This window comes from Callorhinus ursinus, unplaced genomic scaffold (genome assembly GCF_003265705.2).
Source record: "Callorhinus ursinus isolate GAN/ISIS: 27379988/994484 unplaced genomic scaffold, GSC_fseal_2.0 scaffold20, whole genome shotgun sequence".
Classification (NCBI taxonomy): domain Eukaryota; kingdom Metazoa; phylum Chordata; class Mammalia; order Carnivora; family Otariidae; genus Callorhinus; species Callorhinus ursinus.
The window spans coordinates 16,074,066-16,098,467 of NW_027397082.1; the positions used below are offsets into that span (position 1 = coordinate 16,074,066).

At 48.9% G+C, this 24,402-nt stretch overlaps 1 protein-coding gene across 2 annotated transcripts in view; it reads right to left on the reverse strand.

The window, feature by feature from the left end:
- The window catches only part of SORCS3 (sortilin related VPS10 domain containing receptor 3), a 615,618-nt gene extending 591,475 nt beyond the window's left edge, over nucleotides 1-24,143 (reverse strand). For both annotated transcript variants that reach the window (XM_073904225.1, XM_025881120.2), the window contains exon 1: nucleotides 22,987-24,143. In XM_073904225.1, the coding sequence (XP_073760326.1) occupies nucleotides 22,987-23,619 (633 nt within the window). In that variant the 5' untranslated portion in view covers nucleotides 23,620-24,143. The remainder of the gene's footprint in view (nucleotides 1-22,986) is intronic.
- Between the last annotated feature and the right edge of the window lie 259 nt (nucleotides 24,144-24,402).

The following is a 24,402-nucleotide window of genomic DNA, read 5'->3' on the forward strand; positions in this document are numbered from 1 at the left end:
TGACCGTCGTCCACAGCCGGTTCCTTTGCTGACTAGCTCTTGAAAGTGCGGACTGAGTCACTGCCACAATTGTGAGTGCCAAGGAACAGGTCCTTCTCCATAAAAGTTTCCCTTGGTCCTGCTGGAGGCTCTGGGAGCCAGTGCTTGAGACAATGCATAGTTCTTTCTTTCTCTAGGCTGCTGCTTTTCCTGAACACTCCACTCCTGGCGAGTTGAGTCCACAGCGGTAGCTAAATACGTGTGCAATGCACGTGTACTTTGATGGCCTTTATCATTATTTATGAACTAACTTCAAGGGGAAGTCATTCCCATCCAGAAAACCTGACATATGCTTTTCTATCCCCACCCATGCATAGAGATGAGATAACTGTGCTTTCTCACTATTCCGGCGAGCAGGAGATGTTTTCCGGATTTCTGGGCAGCACCAAGCCATCTACCGTGTATCCCAGAAAAGCCAAATGGCCCAGAGGCTCCATTCCTAAGCCACTCTCCAGTCCCCACACATGTCACAATCTCTCATACCTCCTGACCTTGGCCCACGCAGCCTCTAGGTGGAGAAGAGCCCCACCCCTAACCTCCCCGCCACAGCCCCTTCAACCATAAGATCTGGGTCCAGGTCAAACGGCCCAGATCCTCTCTCAATACTTCCTTCTAAGAAGGAGTCCCTTCTCCCTCTCCTGTCCGTCCTTCCACTATGGTGGGGGGGGCTCTCTGAGGGCGAGGACTGGTCCTGTTCATATTGAATCCTGGGCTGGATCACATGCCCTCGCATCGGCAGTAGACACAGGCCAGGGGGAACGGTGGGACAGACGCCAAGATCCTTGTGCCCTGCAAATCTTCAGCTCTTCCAAAATAAAAACTGACTTTGAAAAGTAAGTTTCAGTGACTCCAGTGACTAATGTTATGGACAAGGGTCCCTTAATAAGATGGAAGACGAGCAGTGTGGTCAACTGAGAAGGCCTGGGACTCAGGAGACCCAGACACTGGCTCTGAGCAAACGGTTTACCCTCCCGAAGCTACGATGTTCTCACCTATAGAAGAAGCAGGGAAGGGTGGACGTTTGGGCCCAAAGTCCAGCTCTGACATTCTAACTCACTGAAGCAGTACGTGGTATTTTCACACCCTGAAACAGGGGCGCGTTCTACTTCAAGGATGATTCCTCAAGGCACGTCACTGCCCTCCTAGGTTGAGATTGTCCCTTTCGGCCTCTGTTAATGCCCCCCCAAGCCCCCCACCCCCTGGTCCTGGTTACTGCTCACTGTGCATTCCCAGCTGGGAAGGGATGACAATACCCCATGAAGGGCAGCCTGCAAAACCAAGTGAACAGCTGCCTACTCAAGCTAGCCTTGTTTATGTGCGGTCCCCCAAAGGCAGTCGGCCCCTCCTCTTCCCAAACACCTCTGAGCCTCACCGTGGCCAGGGCCCCCTCCCCACCAGCCCCCAGGCACCAGCCCAGGCCCTCCCTGAGCCAGGCTAATAACATTATTTTGAACGCATCTCTGTGTACCTACATATTCTGTCATTCTCCTTGTCCATGACAAATGCCTGGTATAAAAATTACCTTCAGAAATGTGTTAAGTCGGGCAGCAAACACATCCAGAGGCCTGGGGAAGGTGAGAAGGCTGGAGATTGGTGGAGATGGTCTTCATTACTGTGCATCAGAAAAATAAAAGGAGAAAAGAGGGGCAGGGGGTGCCGGGGGAAGAAGGAACTAGTGGTTCATTCAGCAGCATGCATGGGCTCAAAGTCTATCCTGGTTGCTCAGCAACCAAGAAAAAGCATTTCAGAGAGCAAGGGGCTAATTGGATAAATGAATTAATTAGGTATTTCCGGAGTCAGGCCGTAAATGACAACAGGCTTGGGTGGCCAGTTTTTTGCTAAAGTGTCTTCCTCTCCCTACCTGAGCTTTGGTCCAGCAAATTTGGGGAACCCGGGGAGAGTGGGAGCCAGGTTAACAATGTGTCAGAGATGCTGTCCTGGGAGGGGCAGGGGATGGAGGGAAGGCCTCCTTGGGAGAGAAGTTGCTCTAAACGACCTTCGAGGTCTCTTTCAACACTAACTTTTGATCGGGTTTGCCCTGCAGGGTAGGGAGGGCAGAAAAAAAAGGAGTAAATCCCCACTCTGCCAGCCTGAAGGTATCTTAACAACCTTCTTTCCCACAGCATCCTGTGGGGTTTCCCCTTGCTGTATTTAAAGCAAGCAGGTTCCCAAGAAAGCCAACAGACGCTAGTTGTGGGGAGTTTGGGTGGGAAATAAGATGTTTTGTTGGTGATTGTTCTATTTTGTTTTCCCCTTGCTCTGCTTTGCTTCCTCCTGTTGGCTTCCGTTAATTACAGCAGAACCCCACTGGCTGTTCTAATGATGGAGAGGGCCACGACTGTGCAGAGCTCATGGTGGTGAGGAGGGAGTGGGCCGGGCATGGCTGGTGGGAAGGGAGGAGGCCAAGGGGAGAAAAGGGGAGCATCTGCTGCCGGAGCCCCCGTCTCCCGTCTCCCGGAAGGAGAGACCGCAGCCTGGGCTTCTGGTTTCGCTGTGCCTGAAACAATTTCCTGGGAGCTTCCAGGCAACCTGCCACGCCTCTCTCAGGCTTGTTTTCCCTCCTACCAAGGAGGGTGGATGGGTTTTGTGGTGGAATGAGACGGATTGATGCCCTTGCTAATTGCATCTCGCCTTTGCTCAAAATTACTAAGGGTTGCCTATTGCCAACAAAAATAAAGCCAAAATAGCCAAGGGGACATGCATGCAATGGCTCCATAATCTAACTTCACCTCATCCCTCTCTCTCTGGGTTCCCACACACACACTTCTTACCTCTGAGTCTTTATTCCTCCTGCTCCTGACCTAGAAACACCAGAATTTAAGAACAAATGTTCAGCTTAGAGAAGAGCATGGTCTAATCAGGGAAAGGCTCAGGAGCTGGAAATGCTTCCCAGCCCTGTTGGGATCCGTGGTTGAACCTCATGGTCCAGAGCCCTTGCCCTCCTTGCTGGAAGCAGGTGCAGGAGACTATGGCGAGGCTCTCTGGCCCCACCCATAAGAAGCTCTCAAGTCAGCTGGGTCCATGCGGGAGTTGTGGCTCCATTACTCAGCGGCTGTGTGACCTGGGCCAGGAACGTAACCCCTCTGTGCCTTTATTTCCTCATCCTTACCAGGAGGCTCATAATAGTAGACACTCGGAAAGGTGAGGATTAAGTGAGATGCTGAATGCAGAGCTTACAGCTCAACATCTGGCGCACAGTGAGAATACACTAAATGTTGTCTGTGATTTTCATAAAGTTATATCATTCTAGAATGAAATAAAAGTTCCTCCCCTCCTCTCTACCCAGCCATTCGCTCTGGTTCTCTCAGCCCTTCCCTACACCCAAACTCTGCAACCCCCTCATTTCCATGTCAATAATACAGCAGACTCAGTGGCCTATCATTCTCCAAAGGCAGGTTCTATTTCACTACCTACTCTGTAGCTTATTAGCTGTGTGACCCTGGCAATCTATGCAACCTCTCTTCATCACAGTTTCCTCATCTGTAAGGGACCAATACAATAGTAACCCCAACTTGCCGTTCGCCAGCACAGGGAAAGGAGACGGCACATATAAAGCACCCAAGACAGACACCTGACACATAGTAGGTCTTCAGTAAATGTTAGATCACCTCCCAAAGTCTTCACTTTGCACGCCAGTGTTGTTTAACATTTCCATCTGCCTCTATTTACATGTCCTTACCTTAGGTTTCAAATTCCCAGAAGACCAGATCAAAGCTGAATTGCTCTCTGTTCAGCATCTGCCACAGCGCAGAAGCACAATTTGGAATTTGCTCACAGTGGGTTCTGAACTATTGCAGGATGATATACGTTATTTGTAAGCACATAAAAGTGCCCAAACCACAATGCATTGCTCATCATCATTCACTCCTTATAATGACAAAGATGATAACGAATACAGGCGATAACAACCCAACTATGGAGTGTGTTTGTTTCCAATCTCGGCTATAGAGAAACAAGTCTCCCATTAAAAAAAAGCTTCATCCCAAGTATGAGACTGCACTGGACATAGTGGCCAGCCTGTCAGTGATTTGGCATAACGCACCTATGCCAAGAACAAGTTGAGGATGGAACAAGGCACAGATCTCTGGGTGCAAGAACTGGGATGATTTTCGTAAATAAAGAACATAGAAGATGACGGGGCGGCGGGGGGGGATGGAAATACTGCCCATCTCTCAGCCCTGAATCATACAAGTTTTATCCTTTCCCCAACAACATGGGCCCCTGTGGTGGAGGAAAGGAGAAGAGGGGGAGAGATAAGGGATGGGGTAGGAGAAGGCAGAATCGAGGAACGAACGAGAAGCCCCCATATCTGCTCAGATACGGACAAAAAGAATGCAGAGCCACAGGAAGTCACTGATCTGTATTTACGGAGTTTCTGGCTGGGCGGTGAGAGAGCCCGGGAAGCACACAGCAATGACGGGTGCTCAGCAATGGCAGCAATAATCAATGCCGCTTCGAAATGGTTCAAATGGCCAACTGCTATGTTGCATAGATATTTTTAAATAAATAAGATTTGAGGAGGGGCGGGGGAAGACAGTAGAGCTCTCCCCCGTTCCCTACCTCCTTAACTAAAGAAAACCCAGTACTAGAAGCATGTGACCAAAGGGCACCTCGGGTGCTCAGTCGGTTGAGCATCTGCCTTTGGCTCAGATCATGATCTCAGGGTCCTGGGATTGAGCCCCACATCGGGCTCCCTGATCAGTGGGGAGTCTGCTTCTCTCTCTCCCTCTGCCACACTCTGGCCCCCACCCCCCACTCATGCTCTCTCCTCTCTAATAAATAAAATCCTTTTTAAAAAAAGGGGGGGTCGCATGTAACTGAGAGAGAGATGAAAGACAGCCTTTGGTCAGAGTCCTCACTCTCAGTTCCTAGGGGTGTTCCGAGGCTCAGGGGGGTCAGAAAAGAAACAAGCATTTATCTGGCTAGAAATGGCACCAGCCTCCCTCTCTCCCTGAGGCCAGCCCTGAAGGTAGAAAAATTAGACAAATAGTACAGGCTAAGATTTCAGGAGTCCCTATCCCTAAAATGCCTTCCAGGTGTACCGAAGGAAATAAAATCAGTATCTCAAAGAGAGATCTGCACTCCTATATTCACTGCAGCACTATGCACAGTATCTATGATACGGAGTCAAACTAAGTGTCCATCAAAGGATTATGGATAAAGGAAATGTGGTATATACAATGAAATATTATTCGGCCTTAAGAAGGAAGAAACTCCTGTCATTGGTGAGAATGTGGGTGAACCTGGAGGCCATGCTGCTAAGTAAAATAAGGCAAGCACGGAAAGAAATACTGTGTGATCTCACTTACATGCAGAATCTCAAAAAGTCAAACTCATAGAGTAGAAAGGGGGCTGCTGGGGGCTAGAAGGTAAGAGAAACCGGGAGAGCCTGGTCAGAGTACAAAGTTTCCAATTATGCAGGATGAATAAGTTCTGGATATCTAAAGTACGGTGCCGTGACTGTAGTTAATAATACTATATTACATACTTGATATTTGCTAAGAGAATAGATCTGAAATGTTCTCACCATCATAACAAAAAAAATGGTAACTATACAAGGTGATGATACAGTAGCTTGATTTTGCTGATCATTTCACGATGTATACATATGTCAAAATATCACATTGTATACCTTAAATATATGCAATTTTTCCTCAGTAAAGCTGGAAAAAAGTCTAATAAAACACAAAGGCCTAAGGAAAGGGAACTGAAGCAGTGCAGGACTGATGTGAGAACATTTTCCCAGTGCAGGGAGAAGGAAGACAGTGGATGGTACTGGGCAGAGGGGAGGGAAAGAGCCAGGAAGGGGAAATGAACACATTTCCCTGGTCCCTTTTTCTTATTTTACTTGAGGTAAACACCGGCCCAGCCCCAAGGCTTGAGATCAGACACAGTCTCTGGGTTGTTTCAGATGTCCTTCTGTCTCTGGAAATTCCATCCTCTGCCCAAGTGCTAACCCATGGGTGGCCCTGCTTGACTTGCCATAAATTCACAAGAAACAGTGGGTCCTACCCAGCTCACAAGGGATTCAGGACGGACTTGTTGGAAACAAGATAAACTCTCAGTTTAAAACAAAAAGTTCAGGAAACCCCATTAGTAACTTAAACCAAGGAGAGGAGCCCCATGTGACACAGAACCATGCAGAATTTGGATGCAAGCCCTTTTGTCTCTTCTTCAGAGTCACCTGCTGATCTTTGAAGATGCTCATCCTCACCTCTTGCCATCCCGACTCCTTTTTAGGGGACATTTCAATGGGGTTGGACCTGCGCTGCCTGGGATGAAAGAGAAAAGGAGGGCTGTTGGTAAGTCTCGGCACATCCCTCTGGCCATTACAGGCTTTCCTCCCCTGGACACTCAACGGGCCCCTCCACCCCGCCCCCCTCCCAGGGAGGGGCAATGGCAGGGTTGAAAAGTGCAACTTTCCTCTCCCCTTCACACACTCCCTCACGGTGGGCAAAACGGCTCTCAGGAGGTGACCGACTAGGAGGTAGACCGTGCTAATCTTCAGGACCTATTACCATCTAAAAATCACCTTCCAGTATCCTCCACCTCAGGGCAGGAACTGTACCAAATCTCAGTTCACTAATCCCTCACAGCAGCTGTGTAATAGGGATGATAATCCCAGTTTTATAAAGGAGAGAAGCGGGTTGCAGAAAAGTAACCTGCGCAACATGACAGAGCCAGTCAGAGGTGGAGTGAGGTCCACCTGACCCAAGCACCACGATGCCACCTAGAGCATCCCTTCCCCTGTGTCTCCCCCAAGTCACTGAATGTGTTCGTTCTGCCCAAGGCTCCCTTCTGGGAGAAAAAGCCCTAGACTGTATTGAGAACTTCATGGAAAATGGAAGAGCATCAGCGTGTTGTAGGAAGAGCACTAGACGAGGAGTCAGGGAGATGGACACGGGTATGGGTGTTTCCACCATCTTGGTGAATTTGATCACTCCACAACTTCACCTGGTCACGCTTTCCATATCTGGAAAAGGATGTGATTAGATGATTATTTGTTCTTTCCAGCTCTCAAATATTGTCTTTCAAATACCAGTATTTCAAAAGGACCTTACAGAGGATAATGTTTAACCCAAAGGAATGACTCTTGAATTGTCAAGTTTCAAGTGAAAACACAAACAAAAATCAAGAAGAGAATACTTCCTGCTGCCCCTCAGAAATCACACCACAAGTACAGGAAACTTCTCCTATGATTTAATAACAAGGGCAATTTAAGAGAATAACAAATATTCCCTTAAATATGTCCGGAAGTGTATAGTTTATTAACACCCTTTCAAAATATATGATTGCATTTTGATTCCTGCACCTATGAAACAGATAAGGAAACTTGAGTCTGGGTTATTGACTGACTTGAGCCATTTTGTAAAGCTGGGAGATGGTGATGTGAAGGCTGGTCTTCCAATGTCGATATAATCACAACACAAGGGATACTCCTACATGTGCCTTGAGCTTGGATCTGGAGTCCTACCACAGCATGAGCCCATCCACACACCTAAGCTATCACCATCATCATCATTGCCATCATCATCCACAATGATCTTACTGGAGAACATAACAGACACTAAGTAATAGTTGCTCAAACAATTAATAAAGGAGGCTAATGTTGTTTCCATCCTTATACCCAAACACCTGCCAACTCCACCTACAAATGTGCCCTGCTTGGAGATGTGCACACATAACACCTGTGCACACACATGGCCTCCCTGCTATCTCCTCTCCTCGTCTCAGCTCCTAAAAAGGCACACTGATGGGTGCTTTCTTCCCAGCCATGGCCCTTTCAGCATCCCTCAGTCTGGTACTGTCGACAGGCTTGGCTGGGACCAGAGACCAACAGGAAACCACAGGCTTTCTCCCCTGCCTGCCTACATTCAGTTATGAGGTGTGACAATGGTGTTTCACACCATATAATCCGCCCTGCCCCTCCAACTCCATTTCTTAAAAAATTCATAAGTTTACAAGAAAGAGAAGAAAACACAAAACAGAACCAGAGGGGGAAAAGGCAATGGTGAAATGAATTTGACTGCAGAAGCTTATGTTCCTGCAGGCAGAGTAGATATTAATAATTCAACAAAATATTACAGTAATTACTATACTTTGCAAAATCACAACAGTGCACTTTAGCACAACTCTGACCAATCTCCGTGCAACTGCAATTAATAAATAAAACACAATTCCCTATATTGAATTTGTTGTTTAAAAGCTAAATATTTTGGGCGCCTGGGTGGCTCAGTCGTTAAGCGTCTGCCTTCGGCTCAGGTCATGATCCCAGGGTCCTGGGATCGAGCCCCACATCGGGCTCCCTGCTCAGCGGGAAGCCTGCTTCTCCCTCTCCCACTCCCCCTGCTTGTGTTCCCTCTCTCGCTGTGTCTCTCTCTGTCAAGTAAATAAATAAAATCGTTTTAAAAATAAATAAATAAAAAATAAAAGCTAAATATTTCATCAGAACTAATATATTTTAAATAATCAGTCAAGACCAAGAAAAATCCCCGGCCCCTCATCTCTCCCCACTTGAAGTGAGATCCTATCTTCACAGCGAGAGCAGAAACTGACTTCAGCTAGTAAGAAGACACCGAGTGCTAGGGCTTGAAGGCGCCCGTTGAGGGATCTGAGAACTGTTGCGCTCCAACACTCTGCTGGAATCCGGGTAGGCTGCTGGAAAGAGAGAGAAGGGAAAAAGGGGGAAGATTAATTCTTCTGGACCATGAATTCTGACCTACCTCACTGGGCTCTGGGAAAAGCCATGAATTACAAAGAGAGGTGAGGGGCAGGAAACCACCAAAGACACACTTATGTATAGCCCCGAGCACGTATGAGGCTAATGACCTCAAAATATAGGTGAGCCTTGCTTTATACTCTAGTTATGTTCCCACAAATTTGCTACATCCAATCTATCAAGTTCTGTTGATTTTACCTGCTGTATCAGTTAACTTTTGCTGCACAAATGCTGTAGAACAAACCACTCAAATCTCAGCCGCTTATTCTCACAAGAATCATTTATGCTCGTAACTATATAGGGCAGCTGGAGGTTGGCTGACACAGCTAGGCCCAGCTGGGCAGTTCTGCAGCTCTTGGCTGGGCTGGGCTGGGCTAATGTAGGGGAGGCTTGGCTGGGAGTGGCTATATATGATTTGTCCCATTCTTCTCCCAGGACCAGCAAACTAGCCTGGGCATGTTTCCTCATGGCTACTGCACAGGCACAAGAGAGCAGGCAGACACATGATGGCTCTTGCTAACTAAACTCAGAACTGGCACTTCTTCCATGGGCTAAAGCAAGTCACAAGGCCAAACCCAAAGTTAGGAGGTGGAGAAGGAAGGCCCCACCCCCAGAGAAAGGGCACTCCCAGGGCCCAATACAAAGTGGGTTACATAGAGGAGTGAAGAATTATACAGAGAAACCAACAATACAATCAACTCCACTTGCTAAGTACTTCTTCAGCTGGCTTCTCCTCGCCCACCTCCATGGCTACCACGCTAGCCATCACATTCTCTATCCAAAATGACAGTCTGGTCTCCTTTTCCCCATCTAATCCACAGGGTGATCAGAGTGGTTTTATTTAATGCAAATTTAATGATACGACTCTCCTACTTTAAACCCTCCCAATGGCTTACCCCTGTGCTCTCAGGCTACAGAATAAATTCCTTCCCCTGGACTCCTAAGGCCCTACCCATGCCGCCTGTCTACCTTCATCTCTCGCCAGCCTCCAGCCCACAAATCCTCTGCTCCAGCCACAACATCCCTCTCTCTGTCCCTTTCATATACCCTCTTCCCTCATGTCCCAGAAGCTGTGTGCCCAGAACATCCAGTCCTCTCTTCTTCACCTCATTAACCCAGTGCATTTGTGAGATCTCAGCTCCTCTTGCTCTTGCCTCTCTGCCCTCTCCAAGTTAAATGTGCCTTATGTAATCTTTGGTAATATCATGAACCTCTCCTTCAGAGCGCTGATCACCATTATATACTCAGAGCCCAGCAGCACCCGGCACAGAGCACGTACTCCACAAATACTTGTTGAATACTGATGAAGTTTTTAAAAGCTATCCTACATTTTTAAAATGAAAAGTAGCTATAACACTACTCTTTTGGGGGCTAAGTTTTATATTAAAGGTATTCAGATAATAAGTGTCTATGGCAAATTGCTCTGTAGTGTTTCATCCCCCCACACCATGTTGCCGATTCTATATAAATCTGATTGTAATGCATCAGGTGTCCTTAAAGGGTTGTGCATCCCTAACCTGAACAAAGCCACAGGTGGCCCATGCTAGGCACCTTCTTTCCCTACCCTCACCCATCCTGAGTGGGAGTGGGACACATATAATCCAAAATTAGCCGATGAGGCAAAACCAGCAAGTAATCTAAGTCCTTCAAAGATCCAACAGAAATTTTTTCGACCCTAGATTTCTATCTCGATAAACCATCAAGCCAATGTGAGAGCCAAATAAATTGTTGACATGTCAAGAATGAGGGGAAAAAAAGAAAAAAACTATGGCTCAAGCACTGGGTGGCCATATAATTTATCATCCAAGCTAGAATCTTTTGAGAATTAAAAGCCATCTATCAATATTTATATCAGGATACAGGAATAAGCCAGGACATTCCTGTGCCCTCTCTACGAAAGAATACTTGAGGATAAGCCTCAGGAAAATGAAAATCAGCCCCCCCCCAAAAAAGGAATGGAGCCCAAGAAACAGAAGTTCTAACCTAGGAGTAGAATAAATAGAAAGAGTAAGGTGACAACAGGAAGGCAGACCAAGAAAGAAATCAGTACAAATTAGAACATCCAATAATACAACTAAGAAGATGGAATATCTTAGTATAATGATGAAAAAACAGCTGTTTCTTCTGTCTAGGAGGAAGATAAAACAATTAGAAACTCAAGACAAAAACAAAAAGCTGTATGAGAAAGCTACAGCCCAAACTCATGTGGCAGAATCCTGAGCAACTGCCAGAGCATAAAACAATCTACCTGATCTCAAAGCTCAGACCACTTCTCATCACGTCACACAGATTTAGTCGTGAGGATTGTCAACCAGGCTAGCGGATTCTGTTGCAGATAATCAAACAAGCGTAATATTCTCAACATTTTATTGGTTTTAATTTATCGTGGTCTAGATTACATCTGATGTATTTCCTAATATCTCACGCTCTTCTCTGTTCTCTAATATTTTCCTAATATGGGTATCCCACACAGAAGACTATATGCTTTTTGGGTGTCCAGTCTGCATCACTAGACATTATAGCAGATGCTCCCCAAATCCTTCATATTATCTGAAAGGAATAAGGCTGAGCAATCAATACAGGTCAAGTCCTGGAACAAATGTTTTTTTTAAACATCCAAATTACACTCCCATCTGAGAATTTTATTGTATCAGATGTGACTTGAAATAAATTGTACATCGTGCCTGGAATAAGAAGCCTGAGGTTTTTAACACCATGGTATGTGGGCTAATGAAAGTGTTTCACTTCTGCTGGGAGAAGGCAAAACAAGGTGGTTGCTGGACATGGTCTCAAATCTGTTGTGGAAGGACCTCTAGCTGCTTAGTAAAGGAGAGGTAAGGTGAACTAACACCTTGCATATCGCCCCATTCATATTGCTTTGAGAAGTGTTCTTTTCAAAATGCTTCCAGGCTCATTATGTCATTATTTAATGGTGACATAAAGGGAGCAAAGAGGATTGTCCCCATTTCACATGTCTTTACAATGATTGACCTAATATCACATCTAGTTTGTGCTGAGATGGGCCTGCATCAATTTGTGCAACTCTTCCATTTTATAAAGAAACTGAATCCCGGAAAATTCAATGACTTTATTAGCATCACACTATGCAAAGAAATGAGTGAATGAATGCACATCTGCTTGGGTAAGACCAAATTTATACATGCTTAAAAGAAGCATTTTCTGGTATTTTTATCATCATTGTAGACCCTTTCCTTACTAATGCACCCATTAAAAAAAAAAAACACTCTTATTCATGGACATATACTGAAGAGTCTTCATTCCCTTACACCTAAGAAATGGTGACCTGCTGAAGAGAGCATACATCAGAAACCCAAATCTCGGGGTCTCAGCTCCCAAGCCAACATTCTTTCCAAAACATTATGATGCCCCTCATTGATGAGATCTTAGAAAGGAACATACCAACGGCAAACCCAGCTGCTCCCTGCCCAAATCCTGATGATGTCTAAGAAAAAGAGGAATTGCACCCATTCCAAGCAGGAGATCATCTGCCAACAGGCAGAGGGAGCCTCTGTGTATTCTGTAGACCCCGCACAGGCCCTGGAGTGAGGTAAGGCTCCTCAGCCTTGACAAATGACAGGGAACACTAATTTGGAGGTGTCATCCCTTCCTCAAAGCCCCAGCACCATGTTTCTGCCACTCAGTATAACCCCAGAGTGGGCTCCTTCCTTCTGGTAGGGGCCAACTCAAAAGGAGGACCCTCTCAGAAGTAGGGTCAGTGACTTCATCTCCCTTCCCACACCCAATACATACCACAGGAGAGCTCTGAGCAGGCTTTTAAAAGAGTCTAAGGGAAATTCCTGGCTTGGTGTGATGGTTAATTTTATGTGTCAATTTGACTGAGCAGTGGAGTACCCAGATATTTGGCCAAACATGCTCTGGGTTTATCTGTGAGGGTGTTTCTCGATGAGATTAATATTTGAATCAGTAGACTGAGTAAAGCACATTGCCCTCCCAATGTGAGTGTCCTCGTCCAAGCCATGAAGGAGTGATTAGAACAAAAAGGCTGAGTGAGAAATAATTCTTTCTCTCTGCTTGACTATCTTCAAGCTGGGACACTGGTCTTCTCCTGCCCTCAGACTCAGACTCAGCCTGGAACTACAACATCAACTCTCCTGGGTCTCCAGCTTCCCACCTACAGATTTATGACTTCTTAGCCTTTCATTATACTGTCTGCTAATTCCTTATAGTAACATCCTTTACATATACATATGTATACACATACATATATACATCATATCCTATTGCTACATATCCTACATAGACATATATATCCTATGGCTTCTCTTTCTCCAGAAAGCCCAGACTAACACACTTGGAAATAACCAAGGTATCTTAGTTTCCGTTCCTCCAGACACATACCCTGAAACAAAGACTTGAATTCAAGTAGCTTTTTTGGGAGGTTATCCCTAGAAATACTGTTAGGGGAGTGGGGACATGAGAGAGGGATGGGAAGGTAGCTGATAAAGCAAACAAGTTACCATGGTAGGCAAGTGGGGCTTAATCCCAATGACTCTGGGAGATAGTGTGGAAAACAAGTCTCAGATTTACTCCCCCCCAAACGTAAGGGAGCTGGGGTATTTATCCACCAACTTCCACTGGTCATTGATAAGTGGCTGCTCCCTATTCCTTGATGGGAATTAATTCCCTGATACTTCCAACCCATGCCTTGGGTGATCAAAGTGAGTTCCAGTGGGCAAACAGCCCCTGGTGCTGGTGGTTAAAAGTCAGACCAGCATGCAGAGAAACACCAAGTGCCAAGGGGATATGGGCAGGGAACCAACAGATCTGCTACAAATGGATAGACACTCAACCTACCCCATTTCCTGCCTAGGCCAATAATGAGAACATTGTTAACCAACATAACAGCCTACGATGCTAGACCCTTTATATGCACTGTCTCTAAGCTTACCAACAATCCAATAGTTCACCATTATCCCAATTTTACAGCCAGTGAAACTGAGGCTCAGAGATCTGTTCAAAGTCACTGTTGCTTGGGGACCTTCTCATAACCCAAAAGACATGTCAGAGTTTTGAGAAATCTTCCAGTCAAAAGTTTGCTTTCAAGTATGAGTAACACTGACAGTAACACAGTGAGATGAGCAACTCTTTTGCCTCTAAAAATAGTTTCCTCTACCTACCACCACCCTGGAAAACACATTTCTCTAAATCTCCAGTTTTATGGTCTCGAAACACTTATTGTAACAAGTTCCTCCACGACATGTAATCACATTCAGATATGGCAGCTTGAGCTACTTTTCTGGCCCTGGAAAAAATGTTCCACTCGGTAATTGTTCTCCATCTCCCACTGAGAACAGATGTGAAAAAGAGAAAGTTCATTTCTGATGCAGCAGTGTAATCTTTAACCTGACTCTCTAACCATCTGGCAGAGAAACTGCCTACCTCACCATAGACACCAAAAAGACTTGGGAAGTACCGAATCGGGCACGTGGGATCTGAGCACCAGCGAGAGGGAACGAAGATGGCCAGGGGTGCAGGGCCGAGGCCGGGGGGTGGGGTGCAGCAAGAAGGGGCCTTCCTACACCTTCAAGACACTCATTCTTTACCCAGGCAGCTTTAAGTATTTAAGAAAGGGTTTATTCCATTCAACTGAGGAGGCTTCTATTGACTGACCACCGTGCGCACACAGAGAGTGAAGGGGCACAAAGGGGAGAAAACACCCAAGAGACAGGGGAACCGCCCCGGAGCATCACTTCCTGCCAAATTTACTTCCAGAGTCTTAACTGGCTCATTAATGGGTCGAACGGACTGCAGAATGGATGCATTTGAACAAACACCCATTTCCTTTTTTTCTGCAGGAAGAGGCTGAATATCATCTGCCCTGTTGCCAATCAGTATGCATCTAAGTGTCATCAAACAAGCCCTCCTGCAGGACGCTGTTTTTCTTCTTCTCTCCTTTGGAACAATTCCTTGTGCAGCAATTTTTTTTTTTATTTCATCCTATTTATTTTCACTTCTTTCCCAGGGCAACACTCCCCCTAGTGTCTGTGCAGGGATCTTGGGTTCCATTCTTGGTACATAGGGGGCAGGCAAAAAGGGAATACAAGCCAGTATCCTGATGAGTATAAGTCACTACAAAGTAACTAGGGGGTTTGGTCAGTGTGACATTTCTGGAAAAGAGGCTGCAGATATTCTGCAGATAGTTCTAGTCATGGATATTCCCACTTTACACCAGGCATGAAGCAGAGAGAGCTAGGAGACCAAGAGAAGGAGCAAAGCTGGGACATCAAGGTCCATCTTATGGCTTCCATGTAGATGACTCTCTGACCCTGCAGGCTCTATTTGCCACCCAGCCCCAGCAGCCCACTGTTCTTTCCTGAAGCTACACATCTCACTCACTTCCTTCAAGAAGTCTTCAGAGGTTAGCTGTGAGGTCTAATTACGGATGCCCAAGCCAAGAGAAGCTACTCTTCACCTTTCTGGGTACCTTCCTTAACCCTTCAATGAAATCCCCCCAAAATCTCCAACATATAAGCTGTTCATTAGTGTGATCTCTAACCTTGTTCTTACTATGTGATTCTAACCATTTCTATTATAAATTCTGAATATGAATTTCAAAGGCCCCAGTCATTCGCTTCTCTATCTCTTCCACTGTCTATCTCAGCACAACACAGAGAGACATCACAGAGACTCAACAGGCTGAGGACCCCAAGAGAGGAGGTGCCTGAAGTGAGCATCTCCCAAGGGTTCTGGCCAAGGCTTTGCCATCGGCTCACTGGAAAACCTGGAGCAAGTACCTCCTTCCTCTGCTTCAATGTTTCTATCTGAAAACGAAGAGAAAGCCCTAGAGTACCCGGAGGGCTTACCACAGGTCGGCACTTCTTTTTAAGCACTTTGCCATGTACATGATCTCACTGAATCCTTCCAACAGCCCAGTGTGAGAGGAATTATCATTACCACTCTCTTTTTATAGATGAACAAACAGCAAAGAAAGAATAACAACTTGCCCGATGCTACACAGCTATTAAAAGACAGAGGCAGGATTTGAACCCAGGCACCTGGTTCCAGAACCCAGCCTCCTATTTACCATACGGCTGTTGCCAAGAAGTTCTGAAGAAGATTGCTCTCGTGATGAATACACTCCACAAGTATGAATTCACACCCAGACCAAGTAATCCCACAGTCCGCCTACCTAACAGGATCCTTGATTACCCTATCTAGCTCTATTTCCAGTTTTCCCCCTAAACTAGGTTCTCACCCAGTAGGTGCCAAGTAACGAGCCCCCACATAGCGGTGGGTAGGGTTACTGGGCCAACAGTCCTGAGTGGCTAACTCCACTGTGCTCCAGGTTCCTCTCATCTCAACCCAGTGGGGATGGTTTCCTCTGCTCCCCAGCAAGGAGTTAACAGCAGAAAGTTATTTGTGCAATCCTGAAGTTCTTAGACTCCATTACTTTTTCCAAATTTACTACAGCACATGTATTAGTGTACTCTAAAGAAAAGCATTTCCATAAATAATTAAACCCCAACTACACTGATCAAAATAAATGAGCAAAATGTGTCTGGTGATGCAAGCAGGCTTGATTCACTAACTCGAATAACGAGGTGACTCACAAGAGGCCCCCATTAACAACAGTTAGTAAGATACAGCTTGTCCGACACTGAGGAGCTTGGTATTTATGGTATGCAGCCACCTCAGTGGGTGGGCGGAGTGGATGTAGGATGTGGCCAGGGAACCAGAGAGAAGAACCTAATCTTAAGCCTCTTTGGTTAGCCTCATGTATATTCGTCCAAGGCCTCAGTCTACCCTACCTATAAAATGGGCAGCATCCTACCTCCCCTGAGTGAAAACACATAAATCCCCTTGGAAGAAAAATGGTCTGTAAACCCGAGGAGAAAAGAGAAACCCGGAAGTGAGTAAGGGATGACTATACAGAGAAAAGGAACAGTAGAGAGTCCAGACCATAGGATGCCATGTTTCTGTCTGAGCCTCAAACCCCTCATTTCTATGCAGAGTGAGTTGATGAAGACAATTACCCACATGCACTTCCAACCTTGACATTCTGTGAGTCTCAATGCTATAGTATCTCCCCCAGGGACCCTCTCTCTCCTTCGAGCTCATAGCCTAAAGTGACTGCTTGACAATTAACCACACATCACCCCATGGCTTCTATCTTGGCATCATGTGTTATTTTAACTTTACTGATAGCAGTCTCATATCCAAAGCATATTGGAAGAACCTTGAGGCAAATGTTGTCTTATCCTTGTTTGTCTCTCCCTCCATCACACCTGTACCGACCCCACAGTGCCCAGAACACTGCCACACGTGTAGGAAACACTCAGCGAATGTCTGGGTATCTTCTGTAAGTTTATCCGGTTTCTTTACAAGTTCATCCAGTTTCTGACGTCCAAGAGAAATAAGCCAGGATTATTGCCTAGTCCATATTACCATCTTCTTACTAAGTGGCATAGAGATGCCTCCAAATCTTGTGCTAAAATTCATATATGAAATAATCAACCAGGTATATAAACTCAATGCTATTAAGAGACAGTGTTTCCTGTCCTTTCCACGCAGCTAAGGCATTGCCCAGTTCCCCAAGATCAGTTCAGTGAGTATGTACTGAGCCATGGGACAAGCCCTGTGCCACATGCCACAAGAAGAAGAGCAAAAGTCACACTGGGGGAGGGGGGGGGAGGTGTGTTTGTAATGATTTCATCCCTCACCTTGAAAACACTTACAAAACAATACAAAGTTAAAATAAACAAGTACTGAACTAAATCATGATCACATGTGTGGTGCAGTCTTTAAATTCTCCGATCAGGAAAAGGAGAAACAAATGCTCTTAAGGAAAATTCTATAGAGACACTGCATTTGAATCTTGAGCAAAGCTGTGAATAACAGGTGCATCTCAATAGAGAAAGAAGGGTAATCCAAGTGGAGAAGACTTCAAGTGCAAAGGCTCAGAGTCAATGGGGCTTGGGACAATGAAGGGACTTCCTTGGCTACAGGGAAGGAACCCATCAGGGAAGCATCAAACAGAGAGGTAAAGAAGTAGACCCAGGATATAGGCAGTGAAGGGTCCTGAACGCCAGGCTAAAGGACTTTGGATTTGAATCCAAGAAGGTGAAGGTACTCAAGCCAGAAGGTAGACATACTTGCTGAAATACGCCTGGTTACAGTAACTGTCAAGTGATGAAGAACCCGAGAAAGAAATCACTGACATCCCAAGGGACAAGGACTTCTAATTCCTTCGTAGCTTCTGCTCAAGAAGACTTGAGGCTGTCACTCTTCACCTACTTGGTGGAACATGCCTGAGTCCCTCCTGCATGTGAGGCAGAGCCCTCACTCACTGCCGGCAAAACAAGAGCACCATGCAGACCCTTCTCTCCACCACCCTCCACACCAGGGGGTGGGCATGGCTAGCCAGCTTCCACCCAGCCCCTTCCCCCCATGCCGGTTCCGCCCACCCGAGGTGGCCGGCTGATGCTCACATCCCCTATGTTCCACCTCCAAATCCATAAGACCTCTTTTCTCCCAAACTTGCTGAAAAATTATCCTTCGACGTTTTCCCACTGTAAGGAAGTGTCTCAAGCCTGCCAAGAGGCCAAAGAAAGCAGGAAATCAACAAGTGAGTCAAGCCACCGGGCCTTAGGTGTACCCAGCCTTGGATAAACCCCTGGTGCATCTTCCTATCTCAGCTGGTCTGGCTTTTCACACCTCTCTGCTCCTTACCGGATGATTCAGGGCCAGCCTATCATCCAGTTCCAAAAATCCTCAGTGACAATAACAGATTTACACGGCCCAAGGAAAAAGCAGTTCTCCCTTGTGCCCCCTGAGTCTTCTTGCCACTGGAGCCACAATCCATCCCTGCGCCCCCCCCCCCCCCCCCAACAGCCCTTAAATCCAACACAACCGGGGAAGCCACTTCCCAGCACTCCTCCTTTGCCAACTACGAAGCAAGTTCCAACTACTGCATTTCTGCAATCATTAAATCAGGCCTCCCAATTAAGAGTTTGCAAATTCTGCTCACCTTGGAAAGCACTGCTGGATCTGAGAAGCAAATCACACCCTGTAACCCAGCCATCAGGAGAAACGCAGAGCAGACAAATAGAGACAAATAGCCTCCTGTCCAGCCCCCTCCTCTCCCCACCCCACCCCCAGCCCCAGGCCAACAGTGACCAGGAGCAATTAGTGCTGCTCTGTCCCGCTGCATTTCCCAGCTCTATCTCAAAGGAGAGGCTCCCCTTGTAATATTAATTAAAAACAGATTCTTTTTGTCAAACCCCTGAAGAATGGTTTCGGTGGCAGGCTTCTTTATTAAGCCTCTGAGAAGGCAAAATGCATTAAGATATTGTGACACAAGGATTGTGAGCAGGGACGATGAAGGCGAGACAATCCAGCCAAAAGATATTTGAAAAATCTGTTTGAGAGCCACAATTAGCTGCTCCAGTGAGTGAAATACAATTAATCTGATCAAAGCTGTCACTATTTTGCACATTAGGGGTAAATATTTTAGAACACAGTCCAGCTGAATTAGTTAAAGGTATGAAATCCTGCTTGGGAGCATCTGTGTGTTCTACCTCCTAGAGTGCTAGGGAAGGGTGATCTGGAGGGGACCTGGAATTAGCAGCATTCCCTGCTTCTCTTCACCAAGGTGCATTGTTGGGCACATTAACTGAAGTCCTTCCAACCAGACACACACTGCAGGGGTAGCAGCCTGCAAATCACTCTCCACCGCCAGTGAGCTGTTGGAAAGGGAAGGGGGTCCTCCAAGGGAGAATGCAGCATTTCAACTCAGCACCAGGAAGGGGTTCCCTGGCCAGGGTTACTCCAAGGAGGAGGGGGCATGGAAAAGTGGACCATCTCCTTCACAACTTTCCAGTCTCCAGAGCCATTTGCTTTGCCAATTCACTGAACAAGTAGAAGGCATCTTCCTTCATTGGAAAGAGAAGGGCAGAATGATGTGGGGTTTTTTTGTTTTGTTTTGTTTTGTTTTTTCTGTTTCCCTGCAAACCCTGGGGATGGAGCTCCCTCCGGGGGTGTGAAACACTCTCTTGCCCATTAATCACCAGGAACCCAGCTGGAGACTGGCATTTACCACCCCTCCAGAAGTGACACATCTTAATGAGCCTCAGAGTAGAGGCTCTGAGCCCAAGTCCCTTCACCTCTCACCCAGGACCACCTGGCAGGGTAGTAACGGTCAGAGAGGGACCCAGTCTCCAGCCCCTTCTTGACAGCTTCTGGCTCAAGCCTTCCGGGCACTTCCTCCTTTGCCCCCAAGCTATCTGACCACAGTCCCTGAACCAAAGGGAATCCATGACCCCAGCCTTGGACAAGGACTTCCCTCTGCCTCCTGCCATCCCCGGGGCACAGCTGGACAAATGGAGCCGAGCATGTCCAGCCCTGCGTGCCTGACTGCGAACTGTCAGAGTGGACTTTGATTTCAGTTGTATGGGCTGACTGAAAACCCTCCCCCCAAAGGGAATTCATGTCAAGTAACGAAGTCCACAAAAGGCACCTGGAAGGAGGCCAGGAAACCCCAAAGTGTTCACAATTAAGCTGGTGGCCTTCCCAGAAAAGGACATGTTTAGTACTGTGGAAGTCAGAAGAGACGATGGAACTCTCTTTTCATGCCAAAAGAACCTGGTGCTAGGACATCTCCCTCCACGTTGAAACCAATGATGAGGGAAGCTTCCTGAAAGTTCATCGTCCCCATCACTCCTCACCCTGGCTTTTATCTACAGCATCTTCCTTTGCTGTCTTCAGGAAAGGGGGACCGAGAACAAAACCAGCCTAGTCATGTTGCAGGCATGGGTTTCCCCGCTCCTCTCACAGGGATGTTTCCTTAAAGTCCCTCAAAGACAGGGCCCCGCGAACATGTTCCCTCCTCTTTCTCTCAGAGCAGCACAGACCTGATATTCAGCGAAGCCTTTCCCGCTGATACTGCCTGCACAGTGCGGTGGGAAGAGGCAGATCCAGCCCAGGTGTTCAGGAGGCAGTCGCTCTCCACCAGAAAGGACAAAACGACAGGATGGGGTCCCTGCACCCCTTGTGTGTTACCTTGTCCTTAGCTTGGACAGTTAAGACTGGCCAAGAACACAACCAATGAGCATCCTGAGGGCTGTTCCTGGATTTCCCAAATCTCCCTGCTGTCACTAAGGGCTCCAAAGCCAACTGGTCCACTCCCCAAGCGCTTCTTCCCCTCTTTCAACTACAAGCCATTCCCCCCCCCCGGGGGCGGGGGCTAGGGCTAGACTTGCCCCCTCACTTCCTCTGCTGCACCTCTGCATGGAAGATGGGCAGAGAAGGCCATGCGCATGTTACTGTTTGCAAAAAGCATCCTCTAAAGTCCCACCGGTAAGTCAACACGCACATAAAAATGATCCTTAAAAGCACAGACATAAGAAAACTCTTTAGGTAGAGTGAATTTATATTGTCCAAATGTGACAGTAATAAAGTCACAGATATGTGAGGACAGCACCTCCGCCTCCTAGGGATACATTCATCCCACACATTTTCTTCATCCTTCTCACCCAGTATGAACGTGAACAAAAACATACACACACACTCACATACAATTCCTCATTATCAAACTAAAACGAAGTTGAGATTCCCAGGCCCTGCTGTCAGAGAATTACCTCTCCCCCCTCTCTCCTCTGGGGACTTGCAAGTCTTCCATCACCCATCCCTGCCAAGGCACGCCATACCCACCCCCTCCCCATGCCCAGAGTTGTGCATTCCGAAGCTATGGAGGTCTTCACTGGAGGCAGATGAAGCCAGCCACCGCGCCGGTGGGAAAACAGACCTCGCAAATCCTTCCAACCCAGCATCTGTACCCGGGCTGGGCTGCCCGATCTGTGCTGTGGGTCATTAAGAACCAGGAAATCTGTACTCAGCAGCGCCGATGTGGTACACTCTGCGGACTCCTGGCTTTCCTGTTATTCACTCCTTACCCCTGTGACACCCCCGGGCCCCTTTAAAATAAGGCCAGAATTTTCCAGAGAAATCTTTAATGCCAGTCATACAGAGAAACACAAAGGGGAGGGGCGGTGCTTTCCGATCAAATGAGCAAAGCTGCCTATACGGACATCCATCATCCTCCAGACTCTGCCCAACGCCGGGTTCTGATTTGATCGGAGAGCCGGAGAAGAGGAAAGGATTTTTGCAAGACTGGCTGAAAGTGGGGGGCCGTGGACGGGAGGGGAGTGGGAGAGATCGCAGGAGGCCGCCCCCCCACCTCCGCCGGAGATCGCGTTCCCCGCCGTTTCTTGGCGTGGCCGCACGGCTCCGGGCTCCGGCGGGCGGCGGGGTTGGGGAAGCCTCTCCGAGAACGCTCTGCGGGCGGCAGTAGCTGCCGGGGCCGCCCGGGCTTCGAGCCCGACGCCGGAGTGGACTCAAGGGCGCCACCTGTCGGTACAGCTGCTCTCAGGGGAACCTGGCCGCGGAAAGGGGAGAGGTGCGCAGAAAGCATGGGGACCCAACTCCACTCCGGGAGTCGTTTGTGAAGCGGGACACAGCGACCGAGGCGAGTTTTTTTGCTTAGAGACTTGATGTGCTTATTCTTGCGTAAGGGTGAGGGGTGCGGAATGGGTGCTGAATTTCACTTCACGCTTTAAACTTTTTTTTACTGCCTCTCCTGTAGCTTTCCAGGCAGCTGCCTGGGTTTTGAAGGGGGACTCAGTGTGACCTGAAGGCCCGGGCTCGGGCGGACTAGGCGCAGCCTTCCCCCGGGCTGGGAGAAAGTGCGCCTGGAGCAGAGTGCAGCGACCCTAAGGCCGACAGGAGTCTGGGAGTCCGAGTAGCCTCCAGCTCCCGGGTTCCCTTTCGCGTGATTGGGGGGAAGAAGGGGGGAGGCTCGGCAGTCGCCGGAATCCGTCAGTTTGCCAATTCAGGCTGCGTCCTCACCGACGAATTCAAGCGCCGGACGGGAAAACTGACTCTCCAAGCCGAGTACCAGGGAAAGGGACCACAGATCCCTTCCCTGCTCATCTTTAAGACACTTCTTCCCCCTCCCCTCCGGGCGGCCCCAAACCTAGGGTCTCCAGCAAACAAACGTACACACCATCTTACAACAAACTCCGCTAACCTGTTGGGGGCGTGGGGGAAGCCGGATGAACCTGTTCTCTCTACAAGTCAGGGCGCCCCCGCCTCTGCCTCGACCCTCCAGCAACTATCTGTCCCCCGTTCCCACCCTCCATTCTGCCCTGCTGTCAGGAGACAGGCAGATCCGCCGCCGGGCAGGTACTCACGCTGCTGTTGTGTCCCGACCAGTGCACCATGGCTTGATTGTGGGCCGAGTCCCCGGTCAGCGCGAACGAGGTGCTGGGCAGCCGGAGCTCTTCGGCCGCCGCCCCCCCGGCCCGCGGCGCCTTTACCTCCTCCCCGAGACCCTTGGCCAGAGGGCGGCTTCCTCTGGAACCATCGGCCAAGGCAGTGGCCCGGGCGTCCCCGTGTTCCAGGGCACTGGAGGGCTGCGCCCGGCGACTCCTCCTCGCGCCGCCAGACTTGCTCGGAACCGGGGTGCCTTGTCCCCACCGCGAGCCTGCCGGCGACGGTCCCCCGGTTTCTCCCTGCTTCTTTCCAACGCTGCCGCTGCCGCCGCCTGGCTGGGGCAGCGGCTCTGGTCCGGGCCGGCGCCCCAGTGCGGCGCCTCTCCGCGCCGTCGCCAGCTCCTCCGGCCACTGGCTTACCACTGCCCGCGGGAAGAGAGGAAGCAGCACCCGGGGCCGCGAAGCCGGGGCCGCGGGGCGTCCGGGACCGCCCGTCGCGCCCCAAGTGATCTCGGCACCAGCCAAGACCCACGTCGACAGGAGCAGGAGCCCCGTCCGGGCGAGAGGCGCCCCGGGCCAGCCTGCGGGGCGCTCCGTGCGCGCTGCCTCCATCCCGCTGCGGCTGCCGCGGCTCGGGCTGCCGAGAGTGTGGCGCCCGCCGAGGTGCGGGTCCGGAGCGGGGGGTGTGCGCGCGCCGGCGAGCCAGCGAGCGAGTGTGTGTCGGGGGGAGTGGAGAGTGGGGAGGGGGCGGCCGGGAAGGAGGTGGCTCGGGCTGGCGCGCCTCGCGGGTCCTCTCCGCTCTTCCCTCCTCGCTCTCTCGCTCAAAGGGTGATTCCAAAACCCAAGAAAAATTAATAAATAACCCCTCGGTGCTTTCCCCCCCTCAAAATAAGATCCCCCCAAATCTTCCTCACCGAGCTCCTCCAAAAATTTTTGTTAAAAGGAGTGTTCAAAGGTAATGAGAAAAATCCTCTTTTTTAAAACATGAGAATCAAGCCGGATCCAGGAGGAGGGGCTGGCGACGGACCCCAATCCAGAGTCTCTCCGAAATCCAGCCTCCAACCTGCTCCCGCCGAAGAGTTGGGAGCCGCTTCTGGCCGCGGTTGGGGGGTTACTCTTCGGGCCTGTTGTGGGGAACGGGAGATGGCGCGCGGGGAGGGTGGGGGGGTCTCGAGGGAGGAGGAGGAGTAAAGTGTTTTCAGCGCCAACTATTCGGGTTCGGAAGCCAAGGGGGAGACCAGAGCCTTCGCGTGGGGAGACAGCGCGTGGAAGCCGAGCGCGGGATGGACCCGGGACTCCGCTCGCTACTCCCGGGCCCGCCCCTCCCACCGCCCCCCTCACCGCCCCCCGCCCCTCGCCCCTCACGGCCTGCGCCCCCACCCGGTGCGGGGGCGC